This window comes from Pieris brassicae, chromosome 6 (genome assembly GCF_905147105.1).
Source record: "Pieris brassicae chromosome 6, ilPieBrab1.1, whole genome shotgun sequence".
NCBI classification, from domain to species: Eukaryota; Metazoa; Arthropoda; class Insecta; order Lepidoptera; family Pieridae; genus Pieris; species Pieris brassicae.
Window position 1 is genome coordinate 8,215,632 of NC_059670.1, and position 23,552 is coordinate 8,239,183.

Consider the following 23,552-nt stretch of genomic DNA (forward strand, 5'->3'; position numbering starts at 1 on the left):
CATGTTACAATTAAAATTTAGTGAGTACTTAAAGTTATACAACTTATTTGTATTATGAAGTACGTCTTCCAATCTGAATAGGCCTCCAAATTCCTTTAATAAAATTTAGTCCTCTTTATTTTCTCTTCTTAATTTAAGTTTTTGTGATAATTTTACTAATTTTAACAAGCTGAAACAAATAAGTCTTGAATTATTGATAACTAAAATAAAATTGTCACATTCAAATACATACCATTATCTTCTTAGAATAGATATTTGTTGCCTCCATACAACAACTAAATACACTACATATTAACAGTTCTTAGAAATAATTTCCTTATCCTGTGGGCGAGCGCAGGTTGCAAAAGGCAACCTAGCATTAGTTTTTAAGACAAAGGCCATAACCCTCACCGTAAATTTAATTTTAACGGATAAATACGCAAATTGAACGCATTCTTCGCGTAGACCGACATTTTGAGTGGTCAGCGAGAGAGAGAGGTATGTAATAAATTCGCATGTATTTGTTATTAATATAAATACTTGCAAAAATATGATGATATATGTAATAAATTCGTTATAGAAGTTTTATTTCAATACTACTTGCCGTAAGCCAAAACTACATTAACTGTATTTTTGCTGTATGTTCGACTTCTTTTCTCTACACAAAAAAATCCAATAAAATAAAGAAAAATTTTGCTCTGGCAAAATTCATCTACTCGTGAAACCGATTACAACAACTAGATACTTAAAAGTTTTTACAATTGTTGTGTTAGATATTATCGTAAATAAATTTTATAAACTCGTTGAACAACATAATATAGTCACGCGTGACCTAAAAACGTCATTTTGTAATTTTATTTGCTGCTATATATCTGGTATTTTTTGAAGCAGCTGTATGCATAGCAGCTGAAAAATATTGGTTATAAATTAGTTATATAATAGGTTAAGTAATTACGACAATGTATGTCCATAAAGCCGAAATATATATTGGGACCTATTCCCGATGATTACGTATGTAAACTGTTCAAACCACCATTTAAACCAATAATAGTGTTTTTTAAGTTTTTTTATGTAATTTAATTTGTCTCTATCTCTCTCTATTCATCAATCTATCTTTATTATACTCAATTCTTATGTTCTTCCTACTTAGCCATACAGGTAAACCTATAATTAGTTCTTTTTTGTGCAGGATAAATAAAACAGACAAACAGAACAAATAAAAATCGAAACCTTAGGTATATTAAAAATACTTACGCGTTGCCCGTGCTCTGCAACTTTAATTCACAGTCGCCTTTATAATTTATAACGAAACCTTTTTTGCATTTTTTACCATTCGTCGTTGAGTTTGGAGAAGCAATTGTATTCAAAGATGTTTCTGATGAAGCCTCAATGGCGTTTTTTGTAGTTGTATTATTGTCGATAACGGTCACGTCTGTCGATGGTTCATACAATCCTGTGATAGGAGCTCTGGTCGGTGGTTCTGTTTGATCATGCAATGCCGGTACTGTAGTTTTATTATTCCTCACATAATCAGGCTCAGTACCGGTTGAAGCGTTCAATGGTCTTGGGGTCGTCCGGTTCTGTGGTTTGATTGTCATTTCATTGTAATCATACGCATAGTCATAATCCTGTAAAATATTTTAAGTTTTTTTGTAATAAAACGTCGGACGAAATAGACCTAGGTCTAATCTAAATACATTAAAACAATAGAATACCTTAACTGACATATACAAATCATCCAACACAAGCTTACCGACCCAAAAGTCTATTAAACACAATCTTTTAAACTATTTAATGAAAACGGTTTACTCTATTTTGATTTTAAATTATTTTAATACAAGTTCCACACACTCAAGTAAATAAATAAGCAATAAAAGAATTAATAACTCAAAAATGCAAGGACCTACCACATATTCTTCTTTGCCGCCGTTCAAAAGTGCTATGATTTGTAAGTCCTTTAGTCCAACTTGAACATTAAAATCGCCCGATTGACTTTGATCGTAATGCGTGCATATGACGCATCTCATCACTGCTGAGACTATTACAAAAATTAAATCACACTTCATTCTAGAAATATTTTAAATTATAATAAGTACTATAAGCCAAGGAAGCAGCGCGTAAATGTCTCCGTTGCTGTACCTGCGCAGTTCTGAGAGCTGCTAAGTTATTTCCAACAACAGAACAGTTACTTCAAGTAACCGTAGGAAGGTCGATAGCCTTTGCTTGTAAGATGCGTCCTCACTTCGATTGCGTAGAGACCGCACATTTCTCATGAACAAATAACATAAGTATTGGTTCCTGCCATCATTCAAGAAGCTGGCGAAAAACTGAAAGATTGTCGGCAAACAAACTATTTTTTCATGAATACTGTCTTTGGCCTACTATTAATTCACATTTAAATAAAACTTCTTTACGGTATATAAACGCGAATTAAAACAATGCTTACATAACTCGATGTTTCGAGTGCTCCTAGTAGCCATAAGCCATGGTCAGTGAGTCTCATGCTTTGCGATCGACAAATTGATTGTAATTAATTTGTGTTCAATGCCATTAAAGAAGTTTTATTTAAAAATTTTGTTAATTATGCAATACATAGAGAAAAAAAATGCGAAATTGTATTTAATAAATACTCCTAGGTAATTAATATAAACATCTATGCTTTAAATCTTCTAAGAAGGAAGAGCTTATATTGTAGCTAACTAAGTCTTAAAATAATAAAAATTGCTGTTTCCTCAGACCAAGACCCATAAGTATACACCAACCTATTCTCTCTTCTATTAATTCAAGCATTTAACTTTAAACCTAAAACTCTAGTTTTATTTCACATTAATTAATTTACTAAAAATAATAATCCTAATCTATATATGCTATAATGAATGATATAATCCAAATTTAAATAGCTAATCTGAAGGAAAACTGTACTATTTAATAAATTTGGAATTCAAATGATAATCAAACAATCTAGAAGGATTACATTACATATAATATATTATTAATGAACGTTAATGTATTATAATTAAGTCAATTATTGATTAATTTAGGCATTAAATATCAAATTTAAGCGTATTTCCGTAAGATGTCTACTGAAAATATAAGATTTTATAAGTATGTAGTTACACTTTAAGAAAATAGTATCTGTAAAAGTCTGTCTGAATATCTGTGCAATCTAATTGTCAGCAACTGTCACTTGAGCTTGCCTTCGTTGATCGTTTCTATTATTGTTTTCGGTTTGCCATTGACTCTCATTACGCTTTATTTACAAAATAATTTTGCTGATCACAATATGAGCGTGTATGTCAAATAGCAATCATGTAATGTGTAACGTAGCTCGTTAATCATAGCTTGTAAAAAAACAAAACCTCTTGTGTAACGCTCAAATGGAATCATGATAAAGTTTTGGAAAAGTGCAGGTATGATTTTTACCAACAATATAAGATTATATCCTTCTTTACAATCAATTCTTTTATGAACTTAATTGCTTATTTTTGTATAGCGAAAGGCAAGAGTGGATGCCCCGTGCGGCCACCCGAAGAAAATATATCAAACGCTCTAGAGGCTAATTTTTACATTAACTCCACTAATAATCTCGATGGTATGTGTTTAATGATTATTGCTTCCTTACTTTACTTGCTTAGCCCTTATAATATATATATATATATAATATAATTATTATTTTAGATGTTGCTGAACTATTTGAAAAAAAATCAAAATTATGTTTAAAACTAAATGATATACTAAAGGATCGAAAAGCTATTAAAAATTTCGTAATCTTTATGGAATCTCGAGGAAATTCTTTATTATTAAAATGTTGGTTGGAACTTGAAAAATTTCGATTAAATGTGTTATGTTCCAATGAAAGTAATGAGAGAAATCATAATAAGTTATCTCATGCTAAAAGTTTGGATATTCACTGTACCTGCATTAAACCTAATTCCCATCATGATAATCAAACACTGCTCAATTGGAGAACTAGCACCAGCAATTTGAGAATGTTGGAACGGTCACATGCTGGAAGTTCTTGTAGCAATTTAAATGATAACTTTGTGGAGACATGTGACTTTTGTGAAAATAATCAATATATTGACCTCACTCATGAAGCTGTAAAATTGTTTAAAAAATATGTAGCATTAGAAGCACCATGTCAGTTAGATGTACCAGATAAATTAAGAAAGGTGCTTATATCTAATATTTGCCATCCAGAAGGACAAATAAAAGAAAACTGTTTTAAACCAATACAAGATTACTTGTTTCAACAGATTGAGACAAAATATTTTAATGTCTTTAAAAATCATGCTTTATACACTAAGTCACAAATTGATGTTTTAACAACTGGAACTATTGATTTGAGGGATATTATTTACAATGAAAATATTTTATTTTACTTTACTGAATACTTAGAGCAAGAATCTCGTAGCATGCTTCTTGAATTTCTTATGGCCGTCACTCACTTTAGAGACAACCTTATTAATGGTAATACAAATTCTGACCAGGCTCAAGCAGATGCTATTGTGTTGTATGAAAAGTATTTTTCATTACAAGCCACTAGCCCCATTGGGTTCTCAACAGATATAAGATTAAAAATTGAAAGTAATATTTGCAGAGAAGAAGGCACTATTGCAACATGTTTTGACGTAGCATACATAGTTGTTTATAATACCTTAAATAATTATGTAAGAACATTTTTAGAATCTGAACTTTACTACACATATCTTTCAGAAATGGTAAAATCTGTAGACCTCCTTTCTCCAAATAGTTGCAAATCTCAATCGGATTGCAGTAGTGAATTTAGCATAAGTACTCATAATACATTATTGGCTATGGGTGATCCTCTCTATAAAAAGAAACATAATCTCTCTGTACCTGACATGACTATAGACTCTAATCAACTTTACAATGCTGATGCTCTATGGCAAAGAAAAACACATGATGGTTTGAGTCTAGGTAGAATCAATAGTTTAGGAAGATTTGAATCTAAATTAGAGCCAGATCCAGATAGGAAAGATAAATCAATACTAAAGAAAATGGTCAATAAATTTGTTCCAATGAGCAATTCCAGAGTAGAAGAGGAAATGGCTTGGCAAATAGCACATATGATAGTTAAAGATGTAACTGACTTGACAATGGCACCACAGGAAAACGATAATGAGGATTAATATGTGATAGTAACCATTAAGTTATCCATAATAATGTAAATAATAGTTGTATGTAAAGATTATATTAAATGTTTATGTAATAAACTCCATTAGTAACAAATGATATGAAAATGTTTTGTTGTAAAATGTAAATAAAACAATAATTTCAGAACTAACAATATATTTTTGGGTGGATTATAAAGTATCTTCTATCAATATACAATTTACCCTCACCCTATTAAGCTGCCCAATATCAATGAATGTAATAAAATCTGCTTTTGATAAGCACATTTTATTACCATACAGAACATATCTAAACTGGAAGTTGGTTTTGTTTTCATAATATTTTAAAGTATAAATTCATTATAATTGTAAATCATATAATCCCAATGTCATAATTATTGTCAATTTTATCTTTCTAAAATATATTTGTTCTTAGAAATTTACTCATGAATGTTCCGGTATACAAGTAAATTGTATTTTCTCATGTTCAATTTGTAACTCAGTCAGAATCATAAGTCAGCCTTTGGTAAATTTCAATGCTTAGAAATATGTGCATACCTAAAATATTTATATATAAAACAAATGATACCGATTCACAATAAAACATGACTCGCATACAAAAACAAAACAAGTGCATAAATGCTAAAATAACACTAGAAATGTGGGTAACATACTTAATATTTATAATGCAATTGATCTCTTATAAAACAGTTTAGCACCAATGAATTAGTTACAAAAACTTGGAAATGAAATAAACACACTGGGTAATAATGGAAATACAAATATCTCACTTATTACTACTAATAGTAGGTCTCCCTACGACCATGAGTATTCTATGAATAATTACAAAATAAGTAACATATTAGTCATGTCATGATGATAATAATTACTACAACACTCCTAATGGCACATAAATTGGTATTATAATATAGATTTTATTTAATGTACTTTTCAGTGCGTCAAAAGTTAAACCTATAACAACATAGTGTAGCATTGTGATGTTAGGTTTTTATTGTAAAGTCATAGACGGTAAAAAAATTATAAGAATATTTAGTATTTGTAAATTAATATTAAATAATTCTCGATTTCAGTTATAAATAACCCACAATAAGATCCTTTGATGGTTACAATTTTTTAATCTAAACAATTCAAAGACTTATAAGATTAATCACTAGTACCTTTGGTATAGAAAATTACCGAATAATAATTCCAAAATACTTCTGATGTTTTCAAATCAGAAACTATCAAATTTCGTGCTAATTTAAATATTTCTACCCAAAGACAGTTGGAACTATAGATACACCATTAAAATCTAAGCATAAGGCATATTTTAAATATATAAAACTTACAAAAGTACAAAATGATATGGAGCCTACAATAGTTATAGTTTGTTACATAAAATGTTCACATGCATCTATTTGCACAGACATAACCATTCTTCTTTTTAAGCTCACAAATAATGCGATATAACATTCAAGTTTAAAATTAGTAAAAGAAGTTGGTTGTCATTATATTGCTTCTTTTAAGGCAAGTGATTAAGCCACATATATATCTAACACATCGTTAATCAAATTTCTATGAAAATGCGGACGATAAAAGTCATTTGATTTGTTATTGACTACTGCGTTACAGGGTAACATTGTCGCTAAAGTAGTCTCATAAACATACTTCTACGAGCTATTTTAAAACCGAAAATTTCTAAGTAAACATTTTAAAATCAAACGCAGACAGAATTAGAATTTCGTTCACTTACTATTAACATAGCAACATTAAAAAAATGGCAACACTTGCGTTTATAATGTAGCATAGTTAGTAATAGTAGTGGAAGGCATCGGAGCTAAAAGTAATCGAGGTGGTTCTGATCCTAAAAGCGGCGATTGCTCGTCGCTGAAATTGAGCTCCTTATGACCATTGTGGAACATTGGCTGATATCTGTCTGTGACTTTCCACTTTCTATAGACTAACGCATTGAGAAGGGCTTGCATTGGATTCATCAATGCCTGAAATTTATAAATGATAACCCGTTTATAGTTTAACATGCAAAAATATATAGCGTTTTAAGCCTTATCTAGAACAGCCAAATTGGTTTTTCTCGGTATATACCAACTTAGTATTTGGTAAAAAAATTTGTTACTTAATATAGCGTTGCATTTAATACTTAATTGCGATAAACATATAAAACAATCCGGTTATCTAAGGAATTTAACTAAAATGTTTTTTCTGATAAAAAGAGTTTCAATTCGTGGTAAATCATACTGTCCATTAATTATCTACCCTACCCTACATACATACCTTAAAAAATTCTACGATTGTTGTATTAGTTAGTTTACATAGCAATCAAATTATTTGTAAATATTATTACTTTGATAACACTCGTTTAAGTGTTTAATTGTGAGCAAACAGAGGCCAATACGATAAAAGTGTACTTTAAGAATTTTATTCATTTGCACTACAGATTTTATGACGGAAGTTTACGAACACACCAAGGACGATATAGTTTATCGAAGAATATATTAAAACGCGGCTTATCGCAAGATTATTTATTTTACGTGAAATATTATTTAAATTTAAATAACGCCAAGTTAACGTTTTAAATCATGAAAATTGCATTTTATGTATGATCCTCGCATTACAATAATACAATGGAAAAAAACGAAAGTAAAAATTCTTTACAAAATTAAAATTTCTTCATTATATAGTATAGTGGTAAGTGAACGGTATTTTTAGAATCAACTATTTTTATATTTAAACTATAATAACTTTGTTAGTAATCGTAAATTTGTTTGTAACAACAAAACCAGATTAATCAATTTAAAAAAAATGTCCTAAATCAATGGGCACTGTTTCATTCAAGAGATATATTAAAATAATTTTCTCGGGCCAAATAGATTATCATGAATATTAAATAAGGCGATTTGCCACGAATGTTAAAACCACAATTTAAAAAGATAAATTAACAAATGTTTGTTTATAGTGACTGTGAAGATCATTTAAGGCACAGCACACACCACAGCAAGGTCCCTACAAACAAATTGTTTGTCATTCGTTTAAGGCACCCTGCCCCATACAAGCATATGATGCATGATGTGATTCTTACCATTATATACCAAATTGAAATAATCGCTTTGACGGGCATTGTAGACCACATTGTCCATATTAGAATTCCATTTATAAGATTCGGTAACCAGCAAACGTAAAAGACGACGTTTATCAAAAAGAATTTTAGTCGTAGCGCATCCACTACTCTTCTTTCTTTGCTTGTAAACTGGAAAAAATAACTAATAAAAATAAATAATTTATGAGGCTCAGTGGTTAACACGATGGCGAAGTGGAATTATATTTATTGACACAAATATTTAATACAAATTAATGATTTTAATAAATTACCTGTGCTAATGGCAGCGCTACAGTAAGTTCAACTTTCTTTCCCGCCAAAATGTATATAATGGGATTTATGACCATCACTAAAGCTATGGGCACATAAGTTGCACAATAGTTTGGTAGAATCCTTAACAGCACATTCGATAGAGATGTTAAATTATGGCACCTGAAAATTGTTTTATATATTTGGTTTTGTATACTGACACTAGAATACTTATTTTGAAAGTGTTGCCTGTTCAATCAAAAGTAGATATCCAGTTTTTACGACGCACGAAAAAGGACAATTTACAAAGTCCTATTATAATTGTGAACCTTCAAAAAATGTATACTTTACAAAATGGATGCTATCTACATATGTCATAGTTTCAGCACATAGTTTTGGTCATACTGGAAATAAAACCTAGTCACAAAAGAACATACACCAATACACTCGAACCTTATTTAAGTATGTATAACGGAGGCTGCGTTAATCATTAAATAACTCAAACGCATCCCTGATACATGGCCCTACAAAAATGTGGTTCAAGCGCGAGTTATGTCTTTAGCCTAACATAAGTGTAGTGACATACATATATAAATAAAAAAAATCATTGGCGCTACAACCTTTTTAAGTCTGGGCCTCAGATTTCTGTATCTGTTTCATAATCATTTGTGAATCGAATAGGCAAGTAAGTGATCAGACTTCTGTGCTTGACACACGCCGTCGACTTTTTTGGATCTAAGGCAAGCCGGTTTCCTCACGATGTTTTCCTTCACCGTTCGAGCTAATGTTAAATCCGCACATAGAAAGAAAATCCATTGGTTCACAGCCGGGGATCGAACCTACGACCTCAGAGATGAGAGTCGCACGCTGTAGCCACTAGGCCAACACTGCTTCTACATACATATATATTTTAGTAAATAATTAGAATCCCAAACCAAATGATAAAAATCATCGCATACTTTTCCAAAAGGCCGGTAACGCACATGTGAGCCTTCTGGCAATGTCACTTAACATCAGAAGAGCCTCCTGCCCGTTTGCCTCCTATTACATGATGATGGCAAAATGAGCCCAACAGTTTTTCCCACACTCATAAATTATATTATAACATATAAATTGTATAATACATTTTCGTTTCCGATAATGTCCACCCCTAATATTAGGTTAGCTATAAGCTCATGTTTTAAATGATTAAAGCTAGTTGAAGTCCACCTTCACACCATGTCTCATGAGTTTCATTTAACATATTTGAACATACCTACAACAACCACCACCGAACTTAACTCGCGTTAAAACTTTATATTTTAATATTAAGCAGATCTTACGCGGTAATACTCACGTAGCATTCGGTATGTATAGTATGGATAGACCTATACTAGTCGTCGCTGCAGGTATTCCCCAAGCCAAAGAGTGGTAAAGTAGAGGTCGTGTGTCTTTACCCTGTATCGACTGCCATATGTCTACCGCGTAGAATAAAGTCCAAAACCACGTAGCTGTGTAAAAATATTGCGTCCATGCCTGAAATTATTGAGGGTTTGATATTGTTACGAAGACGGGTCGACTGCCATGTTTCTAGATTTTTCCACTAGTTAGAGATCTTTTCAGCAGGCTGTAATATGATTTCTGACCGTTTCAGGAGAGGGTCAATCACATATTAGAAAATTGTAATTTCCATAATGTTACCCTAGTCAGGAAGCTGAAACCTTTTTTCAGTCAGTTTCAGAACATGTGTAGTCGATTGGTGCAGTTTTCAGGAGACCCGTTTTCAGGCGTTTTCTGGCCTAGGTATACCCCTTTGATGAAGGAATATTCTAGACAGAACTTTCTAGGTGTGAGACAAGGACGAAGTGATACGAGAGAGAGAAAGAGAAGATCAGAACTTTCTCGAAACTAGACTGAGCACTCTAGAACGCCGTACGACAAGGACGGAGCAACGTGCGAAAGAGACAAAGAGTGCGGACGTTCTAGAATTGTGCAATCGCTACTCAGTAGCAAACCCGCCTAGAAAGTTCTCGAATATTGTTTAGAATTATTGCGAGGGATATATAAGCGAGCCGAAACGCGACTAGTCATCTTTAGTTCGGAATGCGATAACAAGAGAGAAACACCGAAGCGATACAGTGCGAATAAAGTGAATACAAGTGATAAAGTACTGTGTTTTTGTGTGTTATTAGTGAATCTCTGCAATTAATTTGTGCCCATAAATTCCTCATTGATTTATCAAGAAATAAACCTTTGAAGAAATCTACGGCATTTTCTATCCGATCCCCTAGCTCGTAACAATATTGTATTTATATCGTATCACGCACTCCGAAGCACCGCAACCGACATTTTTTCGTGCTCTTCAGACAGACGGCAACTTCTAAAATGTAAAATCTTATAAAATATATAAAAAAGGCGCACATTTTAGTCGTCGATTTAATTAAACATTATTTTATTGAATCTGCATAATTAATTGCATATAAAATAGCATTACTTAAATAAAATGACCTTCAATCATAATTGATTCCTAGTAACAAAAAACAATTCTCAAGAGAACCCGTTTAAGATTGTTTATTTGTCTACGTTTTTAATACAATTAACAAACTTGAATGTAATTTATACATAATATTTTTATTCACATTATGTTTTTAATTCAAGCACCGTTTCCCGGATGTCAGGGTCACCCATCGAAACAATAATTGTTAACAAAATCTGAATCCTAGTCACCTCACCATAGAAATACGCCGAAATATATCCAACGAATGATTCAACAAATTTTTATTTCATATCCTAATTGAATTAAAAAATATCATGTGCAGCATAGTTTAACCACAAAACAGATTATCTTACAGACATTCACTTTAATTTGTTCTTCTGAATACGGTTTCACGTATAGACGTGATATAGATCGATATAGATATATTTAGAACATTCAGAGGTTGAAATTTGAAACATGACTTATTGAAAGGCCGATAAAAAATGGTACTCACCGAAGTTATGCTACAAAATAGAACACTAATATTATCATCAGGAAGTGGTAAGATATTTTTGTACTTCAACCAGAATGATGATCGTACCAGCACACCTGAAAAATTATAGCATTTTTTGTAAATGTTACTAATAATTTTTGTGAATGTACATCCTATGACTTCCATTCAAAATATCGATGATTTGTCAAGGCATTGAACCCAGTTCAAATCAATTTGATAAGGATAGCAAGACATAATCACTCAACTCATGACACAGATCTGTTTTTAGAAAACATCATTTCCTAAAAGAACTCTGATTGAATGGAACTAAGACAACCTTTTTCCTTAACTTGAATAAAATATAATTCAATAAAAACCTGTTATTGTTTGTAAATGTGAAGTATACAACATAATCTACAGTAGTAGCAAATTAAGAAATAGGAAGATATTTCAAGTGAATACTTTGACTTTATTTCTTTACATTGCAATAATTTCATTATTTAGTAATCACTTGTTTATATACATAGTATAGTCAGTGTTAATTATATTCACATTTCAACTGTTTATATTAAATGTTTATGTAATAAACTCCATTAGTAACAAATGATATGAAAATGTTTTGTTGTAAAATGTAAATAAAACAATAATTTCAGAACTAACAATATATTTTTGGGTGGATTATAAAGTATCTTCTATCAATATACAATTTACCCTCACCCTATTAAGCTGCCCAATATCAATGAATGTAATAAAATCTGCTTTTGATAAGCACATTTTATTACCATACAGAACATATCTAAACTGGAAGTTGGTTTTGTTTTCATAATATTTTAAAGTATAAATTCATTATAATTGTAAATCATATAATCCCAATGTCATAATTATTGTCAATTTTATCTTTCTAAAATATATTTGTTCTTAGAAATTTACTCATGAATGTTCCGGTATACAAGTAAATTGTATTTTCTCATGTTCAATTTGTAACTCAGTCAGAATCATAAGTCAGCCTTTGGTAAATTTCAATGCTTAGAAATATGTGCATACCTAAAATATTTATATATAAAACAAATGATACCGATTCACAATAAAACATGACTCGCATACAAAAACAAAACAAGTGCATAAATGCTAAAATAACACTAGAAATGTGGGTAACATACTTAATATTTATAATGCAATTGATCTCTTATAAAACAGTTTAGCACCAATGAATTAGTTACAAAAACTTGGAAATGAAATAAACACACTGGGTAATAATGGAAATACAAATATCTCACTTATTACTACTAATAGTAGGTCTCCCTACGACCATGAGTATTCTATGAATAATTACAAAATAAGTAACATATTAGTCATGTCATGATGATAATAATTACTACAACACTCCTAATGGCACATAAATTGGTATTATAATATAGATTTTATTTAATGTACTTTTCAGTGCGTCAAAAGTTAAACCTATAACAACATAGTGTAGCATTGTGATGTTAGGTTTTTATTGTAAAGTCATAGACGGTAAAAAAATTATAAGAATATTTAGTATTTGTAAATTAATATTAAATAATTCTCGATTTCAGTTATAAATAACCCACAATAAGATCCTTTGATGGTTACAATTTTTTAATCTAAACAATTCAAAGACTTATAAGATTAATCACTAGTACCTTTGGTATAGAAAATTACCGAATAATAATTCCAAAATACTTCTGATGTTTTCAAATCAGAAACTATCAAATTTCGTGCTAATTTAAATATTTCTACCCAAAGACAGTTGGAACTATAGATACACCATTAAAATCTAAGCATAAGGCATATTTTAAATATATAAAACTTACAAAAGTACAAAATGATATGGAGCCTACAATAGTTATAGTTTGTTACATAAAATGTTCACATGCATCTATTTGCACAGACATAACCATTCTTCTTTTTAAGCTCACAAATAATGCGATATAACATTCAAGTTTAAAATTAGTAAAAGAAGTTGGTTGTCATTATATTGCTTCTTTTAAGGCAAGTGATTAAGCCACATATATATCTAACACATCGTTAATCAAATTTCTATGAAAATGCGGACGATAAAAGTCATTTGATTTGTTATTGACTACTGCGTTACAGGGTAACATTGTCGCTAAAGTAGTCTCATAAACATACTTCTACGAGCTATTTTAAAACCGAAAATTTCTAAGTAAACATTTTAAAATCAAACGCAGACAGAATTAGAATTTCGTTCACTTACTATTAACATAGCAACATTAAAAAAATGGCAACACTTGCGTTTATAATGTAGCATAGTTAGTAATAGTAGTGGAAGGCATCGGAGCTAAAAGTAATCGAGGTGGTTCTGATCCTAAAAGCGGCGATTGCTCGTCGCTGAAATTGAGCTCCTTATGACCATTGTGGAACATTGGCTGATATCTGTCTGTGACTTTCCACTTTCTATAGACTAACGCATTGAGAAGGGCTTGCATTGGATTCATCAATGCCTGAAATTTATAAATGATAACCCGTTTATAGTTTAACATGCAAAAATATATAGCGTTTTAAGCCTTATCTAGAACAGCCAAATTGGTTTTTCTCGGTATATACCAACTTAGTATTTGGTAAAAAAATTTGTTACTTAATATAGCGTTGCATTTAATACTTAATTGCGATAAACATATAAAACAATCCGGTTATCTAAGGAATTTAACTAAAATGTTTTTTCTGATAAAAAGAGTTTCAATTCGTGGTAAATCATACTGTCCATTAATTATCTACCCTACCCTACATACATACCTTAAAAAATTCTACGATTGTTGTATTAGTTAGTTTACATAGCAATCAAATTATTTGTAAATATTATTACTTTGATAACACTCGTTTAAGTGTTTAATTGTGAGCAAACAGAGGCCAATACGATAAAAGTGTACTTTAAGAATTTTATTCATTTGCACTACAGATTTTATGACGGAAGTTTACGAACACACCAAGGACGATATAGTTTATCGAAGAATATATTAAAACGCGGCTTATCGCAAGATTATTTATTTTACGTGAAATATTATTTAAATTTAAATAACGCCAAGTTAACGTTTTAAATCATGAAAATTGCATTTTATGTATGATCCTCGCATTACAATAATACAATGGAAAAAAACGAAAGTAAAAATTCTTTACAAAATTAAAATTTCTTCATTATATAGTATAGTGGTAAGTGAACGGTATTTTTAGAATCAACTATTTTTATATTTAAACTATAATAACTTTGTTAGTAATCGTAAATTTGTTTGTAACAACAAAACCAGATTAATCAATTTAAAAAAAATGTCCTAAATCAATGGGCACTGTTTCATTCAAGAGATATATTAAAATAATTTTCTCGGGCCAAATAGATTATCATGAATATTAAATAAGGCGATTTGCCACGAATGTTAAAACCACAATTTAAAAAGATAAATTAACAAATGTTTGTTTATAGTGACTGTGAAGATCATTTAAGGCACAGCACACACCACAGCAAGGTCCCTACAAACAAATTGTTTGTCATTCGTTTAAGGCACCCTGCCCCATACAAGCATATGATGCATGATGTGATTCTTACCATTATATACCAAATTGAAATAATCGCTTTGACGGGCATTGTAGACCACATTGTCCATATTAGAATTCCATTTATAAGATTCGGTAACCAGCAAACGTAAAAGACGACGTTTATCAAAAAGAATTTTAGTCGTAGCGCATCCACTACTCTTCTTTCTTTGCTTGTAAACTGGAAAAAATAACTAATAAAAATAAATAATTTATGAGGCTCAGTGGTTAACACGATGGCGAAGTGGAATTATATTTATTGACACAAATATTTAATACAAATTAATGATTTTAATAAATTACCTGTGCTAATGGCAGCGCTACAGTAAGTTCAACTTTCTTTCCCGCCAAAATGTATATAATGGGATTTATGACCATCACTAAAGCTATGGGCACATAAGTTGCACAATAGTTTGGTAGAATCCTTAACAGCACATTCGATAGAGATGTTAAATTATGGCACCTGAAAATTGTTTTATATATTTGGTTTTGTATACTGACACTAGAATACTTATTTTGAAAGTGTTGCCTGTTCAATCAAAAGTAGATATCCAGTTTTTACGACGCACGAAAAAGGACAATTTACAAAGTCCTATTATAATTGTGAACCTTCAAAAAATGTATACTTTACAAAATGGATGCTATCTACATATGTCATAGTTTCAGCACATAGTTTTGGTCATACTGGAAATAAAACCTAGTCACAAAAGAACATACACCAATACACTCGAACCTTATTTAAGTATGTATAACGGAGGCTGCGTTAATCATTAAATAACTCAAACGCATCCCTGATACATGGCCCTACAAAAATGTGGTTCAAGCGCGAGTTATGTCTTTAGCCTAACATAAGTGTAGTGACATACATATATAAATAAAAAAAATCATTGGCGCTACAACCTTTTTAAGTCTGGGCCTCAGATTTCTGTATCTGTTTCATAATCATTTGTGAATCGAATAGGCAAGTAAGTGATCAGACTTCTGTGCTTGACACACGCCGTCGACTTTTTTGGATCTAAGGCAAGCCGGTTTCCTCACGATGTTTTCCTTCACCGTTCGAGCTAATGTTAAATCCGCACATAGAAAGAAAATCCATTGGTTCACAGCCGGGGATCGAACCTACGACCTCAGAGATGAGAGTCGCACGCTGTAGCCACTAGGCCAACACTGCTTCTACATACATATATATTTTAGTAAATAATTAGAATCCCAAACCAAATGATAAAAATCATCGCATACTTTTCCAAAAGGCCGGTAACGCACATGTGAGCCTTCTGGCAATGTCACTTAACATCAGAAGAGCCTCCTGCCCGTTTGCCTCCTATTACATGATGATGGCAAAATGAGCCCAACAGTTTTTCCCACACTCATAAATTATATTATAACATATAAATTGTATAATACATTTTCGTTTCCGATAATGTCCACCCCTAATATTAGGTTAGCTATAAGCTCATGTTTTAAATGATTAAAGCTAGTTGAAGTCCACCTTCACACCATGTCTCATGAGTTTCATTTAACATATTTGAACATACCTACAACAACCACCACCGAACTTAACTCGCGTTAAAACTTTATATTTTAATATTAAGCAGATCTTACGCGGTAATACTCACGTAGCATTCGGTATGTATAGTATGGATAGACCTATACTAGTCGTCGCTGCAGGTATTCCCCAAGCCAAAGAGTGGTAAAGTAGAGGTCGTGTGTCTTTACCCTGTATCGACTGCCATATGTCTACCGCGTAGAATAAAGTCCAAAACCACGTAGCTGTGTAAAAATATTGCGTCCATGCCTGAAATTATTGAGGGTTTGATATTGTTACGAAGACGGGTCGACTGCCATGTTTCTAGATTTTTCCACTAGTTAGAGATCTTTTCAGCAGGCTGTAATATGATTTCTGACCGTTTCAGGAGAGGGTCAATCACATATTAGAAAATTGTAATTTCCATAATGTTACCCTAGTCAGGAAGCTGAAACCTTTTTTCAGTCAGTTTCAGAACATGTGTAGTCGATTGGTGCAGTTTTCAGGAGACCCGTTTTCAGGCGTTTTCTGGCCTAGGTATACCCCTTTGATGAAGGAATATTCTAGACAGAACTTTCTAGGTGTGAGACAAGGACGAAGTGATACGAGAGAGAGAAAGAGAAGATCAGAACTTTCTCGAAACTAGACTGAGCACTCTAGAACGCCGTACGACAAGGACGGAGCAACGTGCGAAAGAGACAAAGAGTGCGGACGTTCTAGAATTGTGCAATCGCTACTCAGTAGCAAACCCGCCTAGAAAGTTCTCGAATATTGTTTAGAATTATTGCGAGGGATATATAAGCGAGCCGAAACGCGACTAGTCATCTTTAGTTCGGAATGCGATAACAAGAGAGAAACACCGAAGCGATACAGTGCGAATAAAGTGAATACAAGTGATAAAGTACTGTGTTTTTGTGTGTTATTAGTGAATCTCTGCAATTAATTTGTGCCCATAAATTCCTCATTGATTTATCAAGAAATAAACCTTTGAAGAAATCTACGGCATTTTCTATCCGATCCCCTAGCTCGTAACAATATTGTATTTATATCGTATCACGCACTCCGAAGCACCGCAACCGACATTTTTTCGTGCTCTTCAGACAGACGGCAACTTCTAAAATGTAAAATCTTATAAAATATATAAAAAAGGCGCACATTTTAGTCGTCGATTTAATTAAACATTATTTTATTGAATCTGCATAATTAATTGCATATAAAATAGCATTACTTAAATAAAATGACCTTCAATCATAATTGATTCCTAGTAACAAAAAACAATTCTCAAGAGAACCCGTTTAAGATTGTTTATTTGTCTACGTTTTTAATACAATTAACAAACTTGAATGTAATTTATACATAATATTTTTATTCACATTATGTTTTTAATTCAAGCACCGTTTCCCGGATGTCAGGGTCACCCATCGAAACAATAATTGTTAACAAAATCTGAATCCTAGTCACCTCACCATAGAAATACGCCGAAATATATCCAACGAATGATTCAACAAATTTTTATTTCATATCCTAATTGAATTAAAAAATATCATGTGCAGCATAGTTTAACCACAAAACAGATTATCTTACAGACATTCACTTTAATTTGTTCTTCTGAATACGGTTTCACGTATAGACGTGATATAGATCGATATAGATATATTTAGAACATTCAGAGGTTGAAATTTGAAACATGACTTATTGAAAGGCCGATAAAAAATGGTACTCACCGAAGTTATGCTACAAAATAGAACACTAATATTATCATCAGGAAGTGGTAAGATATTTTTGTACTTCAACCAGAATGATGATCGTACCAGCACACCTGAAAAATTATAGCATTTTTTGTAAATGTTACTAATAATTTTTGTGAATGTACATCCTATGACTTCCATTCAAAATATCGATGATTTGTCAAGGCATTGAACCCAGTTCAAATCAATTTGATAAGGATAGCAAGACATAATCACTCAACTCATGACACAGATCTGTTTTTAGAAAACATCATTTCCTAAAAGAACTCTGATTGAATGGAACTAAGACAACCTTTTTCCTTAACTTGAATAAAATATAATTCAATAAAAACCTGTTATTGTTTGTAAATGTGAAGTATACAACATAATCTACAGTAGTAGCAAATTAAGAAATAGGAAGATATTTCAAGTGAATACTTTGACTTTATTTCTTTACATTGCAATAATTTCATTATTTAGTAATCACTTGTTTATATACATAGTATAGTCAGTGTTAATTATATTCACATTTCAACTGTTTAGTCATAAAATAAATATTAGACTAATAGTACACTATAATCAAAATATATAAATAAAATCTATTATCACCTAGGCTTTATGGTTAATACTTATAGATTATGTAAAATTCATGTTTGTTGGGTTTCATTCTCAATGAAAATTGCAATTTTATGTAAATGCCCATGTTTCTTTTAGAGAAACATCAATCATATATACAGAATTAAATATTACCATCTATAATACTTTAAGGATGCTAAAACATACCGAGGGAGGCTAAGAGGTCTGCAACTGCCAACCACATTATGATCTTTCTTCCCCTGCTTGGACTTTGTAATCTCCATACACCATTTTGAAATATCTTTAAAAAAAATTACAATCTTTAATTACCCTCCAAAGATAATTATTGTCACATTATTATTAAAAGGCAAAGGCTAAATTAATAAATAGTTATGAAGCTTAACAAAGAAAAAAAAATGAGAACCCCACTGTGACACATTAAAGAGTTAATAAAAAAAACTTTATGATATTTCTTAAAATAGAGAAATATTCCCAAAATATTAATAAGAATAATATTGCTCAATTTTATAATATTTTTTCAAATAATTACCTGATACATAGCACCAAGAATTCCAATAGTGGATGATACCAAACAAACTGTATTGTAAGATTCAGTATTAAACTCATCCATGATTTGAATAGTTACTACACCTCCTTGATTATCATTGTGATGGCAGCAAAAAGTCTGTATTGTAGGATCAGACATTATCGACTCTGTAAGGAATCTAATCAGAAGGTGCGCTAAATTATGTATAAACTTATTACGACGATATTATTAAAACGATTGCACAATAAAAAGAACGGCCGACACCAAGCACACAACTAACTTTTATTGTTAAACAATATTAAATGATTATGATAAGGATACGATCGATCCGTAAATGTTAGGACTAATCTAGTTATTAAATGAACCTCATTGCACATGTTTTAGGTTTGTTATTTATATATATTTATCGTTACAAAATTAATATATAAAAATAATCAGTTTTTTTTCAAGTCAAGTCAACAAAAATTTCAACTTTACACCGAACACAAATAACTTATTAATTATTATTTATTATTTAATACTTAATAGTAGTGTACAGTGTAGCGGTATAAGCCAAACGTAAACACACCACAGACTAAAAAATATAGACTACGCATTAATTACTTATATCACATTATTGACTATATACAATATTAATTTATTCAAATAAACAAACAACAAACAACAAACAATATACAAAAGCAAGCGCAATCTTTTCAGAAAATATTCCCAAAGAAGAGGACATATAAACCCTTGTAAGATAATGTTTGTTTAAAATTTATAGTTTTTTACTGAGATAGTTTTCGCAATCATTTTCGTCCCCACTATATCTGCCCAAAAGAACGCGTGTCGCGATATTATGTCGTATGTATATAATATATATCCAGGATTAAAAAACATGATTTACCAAACCAAAAATGTCTCAAAATACTTCTATTAATAAAAATGTAAAGTAATGTTGTAACAGGACTTATTTTCGTACAAAAATACCGTGCAATGGGCGAATAAAAAATAAAACAATTTAATGCATATATCCTATTTTATTTGTACCACACACATTATAAATACAAAGCATAACCACAATAACTTGTGAAACGATATATTTACTTGTTCTCTTAAAGCAGGTCAGATTTAGTTGTGGAAATGAGAGGTATTACAGTTAAATTATTTTTTACACTAAAGCATGAATTAATAGGATCACGAATTTCTCCCGATTCGGAAGTCGTACAGTTTAACCCAGTGAAGTCGTTAATCTCATCCTCTCTAGAAAGTTTTAAAGCTTTTGGAGAATTTGAATCGCTAATATTAGTTTCTACCAAGGTGTCATTTAGAGCAGTTTCTACAAGAACGTTTGGTGGTTCTGTCACGTTATTTTGTGCTGCAGTATTCAGTAAAATTGAACATGGTATAGTCGTCATAAATTCTTTACTATCTTTTGTTACCACAGTGATCGTGCATTTTGTATCATTATTAGCATTTTCAACTTTATCGTCATTAACATTAGCATCAGGTGTGAAGGAAGTTGCAATTGAACAAGGTATTGCGATGACTTCGGTTGCATTAATACTGCTGATTGTAAGAGTACAGTTTACTAAATCACGTAATACAGAATCTTCAGTCGAAACAGTCCCGTTTTCAGCAGCTACTGCAATAGGCTGTCCTCTATTATCATAGATAACTGTATGATGATGATGACCTGTAGATCTAGCCAAATTCCACAAAGCCAATCCAGTAAGCACGGTTCCTATACCGGCACCCGCTAAACCAACACCAGCTAGCGTACTACCAGAACGGCTTACACCACCAAAACCTTTGTTGGTGTAGCCGCCGAAGTAACCAGGCATTTGTGGACTGTATCCTGGTCCACCATGACCTCCATAACCACTGTAACCATGTCCATAGTTGGAATAAGGAGGTGGAGGGCCTTGATGATTGTTATTTCCATACGGTGTGTAGTGTGGGGGAGCAGCCTGGTAATTATTTCCAACATTGTTTGGCGGGTGATTGTTTTGTAAATTGTTATTTGTTGGGTACTGTGGCTTATTTGGTGAATTATACGACGACGGAACCCCATTTGATCCCGATAATCCTGACCCTTGTGGATAGCCAGAACCTGTTCCGGAATTTCCAGATAATCCATTGGAGGCAGGATATGCGTGGCTATTTGTTTGGCTCGGTGACGCAGGATGAGGTGCAGTTTGCTGGCTTGGTACATTACTTTTTTGAACATGCTCCTGTTGCTGAGTTTGTTTTGAACCTGCACCAGAAAGCCCAGTGTTGCTTGCAGGATACGAAGGAGCTTGATTTCCTGGCTTAGATTGATGTGATTGCGATATCTGTGTCCTTTGAGCAGGTTTTTCTTGCCATCCAAATAAACTTGGTTTGGGAGCTGACGCTTGTGGATAGCTCAAGGAAGTTGGAGCTGGCTGAGGCTTATAATTAGTCTTCCTACTAGAACCTCTACCCGATCCTCGGCTTCTAGAAAGTTTCTTTCCTTCAATAGTCACCGCAAAAATCAATAGCAATAGACACGTTATTTTGATAAGTTTTTTTGTCATTTTAATGATGTATTTCTAGTTATTTACACTGTAAATTATTTTTGTGACTTTCGATCCAAGCGGCGTGCAACGTCGTTCGTTTCACGAAAGCTATTGTGCTACTACGATATGACGCAGTATGTTTCTGGAATTAGATTGGTCAATATTCACTCGCCCTTTAAAACGAAGCTGGTCGATGCTATTACTATAGGAGTTTCACTAAATATAACCAAATAAGTATACATACTAACCTCGAGGTGAACCTCGACTAACGAGCACGAACAAGCGACTTGTTCAAATCAATATTTTGTACTAAGGCAAAGCTAAGGTACATTATCTATTATACGTATGCTTTTAAAAATAGTTAATTACCTATGTATACGCAAAAAAGTAATAAACATAATGATATTGGTCGTACGGTGAAAATAATCCACTCACTTTACAAAATTAATAACTGTGAGACACAAAAAATATTGGACACATTCTGAGGCCAATACCCCTAAAGGGTTGTAGTTGCACTACATTATTATTTTAGCCCGTTAAGGAACTTTATATAAACTATGTTATGAAGAATTCTGAAACGCTGCGTGCGATAACTTCTGTTGAAGAAATATGACGAGAAATCGTAGTAACAAGCTTATTATTAAGAGCGGATGTATCACTTTAAACTCGTTAGCATCTAAGAATTTAAATTGTACTTGGATATTGAGACACGTATTGTAAATAACGAAGATATGTATGACTAAGGCAATATAAACATATGTGTTAAATTGGTACTACAACCCTTAGTCTGGTCCTCAATTTGTGAAACTTCAGCCTTCTGTGCTATCACGTTGTCAACCATTGTTAAACACCTAACAGAAAGATACGAGCATATGCTGATTAAATAGAAAAATTATTAATGCACAGAGGGGGATTACCCCCTCTTAACATACCCCTAGTATTAGTATTTTGAACTAGGTATTAGGCTTGAAATCGCAAATATATTTCTTATTTCAAAAAGGAATTTAAATTTATAATGCTTCCATCGGATAACTCTTCCTATCTCAGGGCAAGGAATTCACTTCTTGCCTCTATCGGCACCACTTCTATATTTTGTTGTTTTTTTCTCTCTTATATATCATACTCATAGTATATTATTTGTAGTTTAGCACTTCTTAAGCTTATATATATATATTATTTAATGCCCTTTGCCCTCCTAATTATTTAAAGAAAAGTACTTTGATGAAAGTTCAAGTTTTTGAGTTTTTATCTTATTATGCAAACCCTTGCATCAAGTCAATTTACAATAAACAATATCTATTATTACACATTTTTCATAACAGTACTTTTTTATTATTTTCCCTAGTCAATTTTAGTTCAATATTAAGTTCTTACATATGAAATTGGCGTTTTGTATGTGAGGAACAAAGATTATTTTAAAGGTTTCGTATGGGAAGTTTTTTAAAAATAGAATATTCACTAATAATTTTATTTAATAAAAGTACCTGTGTACCATCCCTATACTTAGTCTGGCCATAAATACTGTTACAATTGAAAATTAACAAAATATTACACTTGAATTTAGAATCTGTCATTTTTTATATCGGTTCATTGGGTGTTCTCATTTTGGCGCCAATGTAATAAAAACTATATTGCGATAAAAGGGAACCGAATCGCTGTGAT

The 23,552-nt window shown here is 31.8% G+C and overlaps 5 protein-coding genes and 2 long non-coding RNA genes across 9 annotated transcripts; 3 read left to right on the forward strand and 4 right to left on the reverse strand.

Annotated features, from left to right (window-relative positions):
• Positions 1–21: 21 nt before the first annotated feature.
• On the reverse strand, positions 22–2,766 carry LOC123711058. Of its 2 annotated transcripts, XM_045663458.1 has the most exons (5): positions 2,718–2,766; positions 2,119–2,306; positions 1,887–2,017; positions 1,234–1,607; positions 22–169 (listed from the first exon to the last, which is right to left on the reverse strand). In XM_045663458.1, the coding sequence occupies exons 3-5, from the start codon at positions 2,004–2,006 to the stop codon at positions 106–108; spliced, it is 558 nt and encodes a 185-aa protein (XP_045519414.1). In that variant the 5' UTR covers positions 2,007–2,017; positions 2,119–2,306; positions 2,718–2,766; the 3' UTR covers positions 22–105. The 2 variants fall into 2 exon arrangements, with proteins under 2 accessions (XP_045519414.1, XP_045519413.1); XM_045663457.1 differs by lacking the exon at positions 2,718–2,766 and having other exon boundaries at positions 1,887–2,542.
• Positions 2,767–3,170: 404 nt separating this feature from the next.
• Positions 3,171–5,557, forward strand: LOC123711376 (A-kinase anchor protein 10, mitochondrial). The gene is made up of 3 exons (XM_045663943.1): positions 3,171–3,389; positions 3,473–3,571; positions 3,658–5,557. The coding sequence occupies exons 1-3, from the start codon at positions 3,365–3,367 to the stop codon at positions 5,130–5,132; spliced, it is 1,599 nt and encodes a 532-aa protein (XP_045519899.1). The 5' UTR covers positions 3,171–3,364; the 3' UTR covers positions 5,133–5,557.
• Positions 5,276–11,737, reverse strand: LOC123711379 (G-protein coupled receptor 143-like). Its single transcript, XM_045663947.1, has 5 exons — positions 11,448–11,737; positions 9,815–9,993; positions 8,502–8,661; positions 8,212–8,379; positions 5,276–7,114 (listed from the first exon to the last, which is right to left on the reverse strand). The coding sequence occupies exons 1-5, from the start codon at positions 11,610–11,612 to the stop codon at positions 6,908–6,910; spliced, it is 879 nt and encodes a 292-aa protein (XP_045519903.1). The 5' UTR covers positions 11,613–11,737; the 3' UTR covers positions 5,276–6,907.
• On the forward strand, positions 7,111–8,315 carry LOC123711380. Its single transcript, XR_006753946.1, has 2 exons — positions 7,111–7,820; positions 8,089–8,315. It is a non-coding gene; the product is annotated as an uncharacterized LOC123711380 (long non-coding RNA).
• A 336-nt stretch (positions 11,738–12,073) lies between the features above and the next one.
• LOC123711377 (G-protein coupled receptor 143-like) lies at positions 12,074–19,854 on the reverse strand. Of its 2 annotated transcripts, XM_045663946.1 has the most exons (8): positions 19,693–19,854; positions 19,375–19,509; positions 19,032–19,125; positions 18,246–18,340; positions 16,613–16,791; positions 15,300–15,459; positions 15,010–15,177; positions 12,074–13,912 (listed from the first exon to the last, which is right to left on the reverse strand). In XM_045663946.1, exons 2-8 carry the CDS (start codon positions 19,453–19,455, stop codon positions 13,706–13,708), a joined length of 984 nt encoding a protein of 327 aa, XP_045519902.1. In that variant the 5' UTR covers positions 19,456–19,509; positions 19,693–19,854; the 3' UTR covers positions 12,074–13,705. The 2 variants fall into 2 exon arrangements, with proteins under 2 accessions (XP_045519902.1, XP_045519900.1); XM_045663944.1 differs by having other exon boundaries at positions 19,375–19,854.
• Positions 13,909–15,113, forward strand: LOC123711381. Its single transcript, XR_006753947.1, has 2 exons — positions 13,909–14,618; positions 14,887–15,113. It is a non-coding gene; the product is annotated as an uncharacterized LOC123711381 (long non-coding RNA).
• A 529-nt stretch (positions 19,855–20,383) lies between the features above and the next one.
• Positions 20,384–22,461, reverse strand: LOC123711348 (myb-like protein A). The gene has a single exon (XM_045663888.1). The coding sequence runs from the start codon at positions 21,906–21,908 to the stop codon at positions 20,466–20,468; it is 1,443 nt and encodes a 480-aa protein (XP_045519844.1). The 5' UTR covers positions 21,909–22,461; the 3' UTR covers positions 20,384–20,465.
• Positions 22,462–23,552: the final 1,091 nt, after the last annotated feature.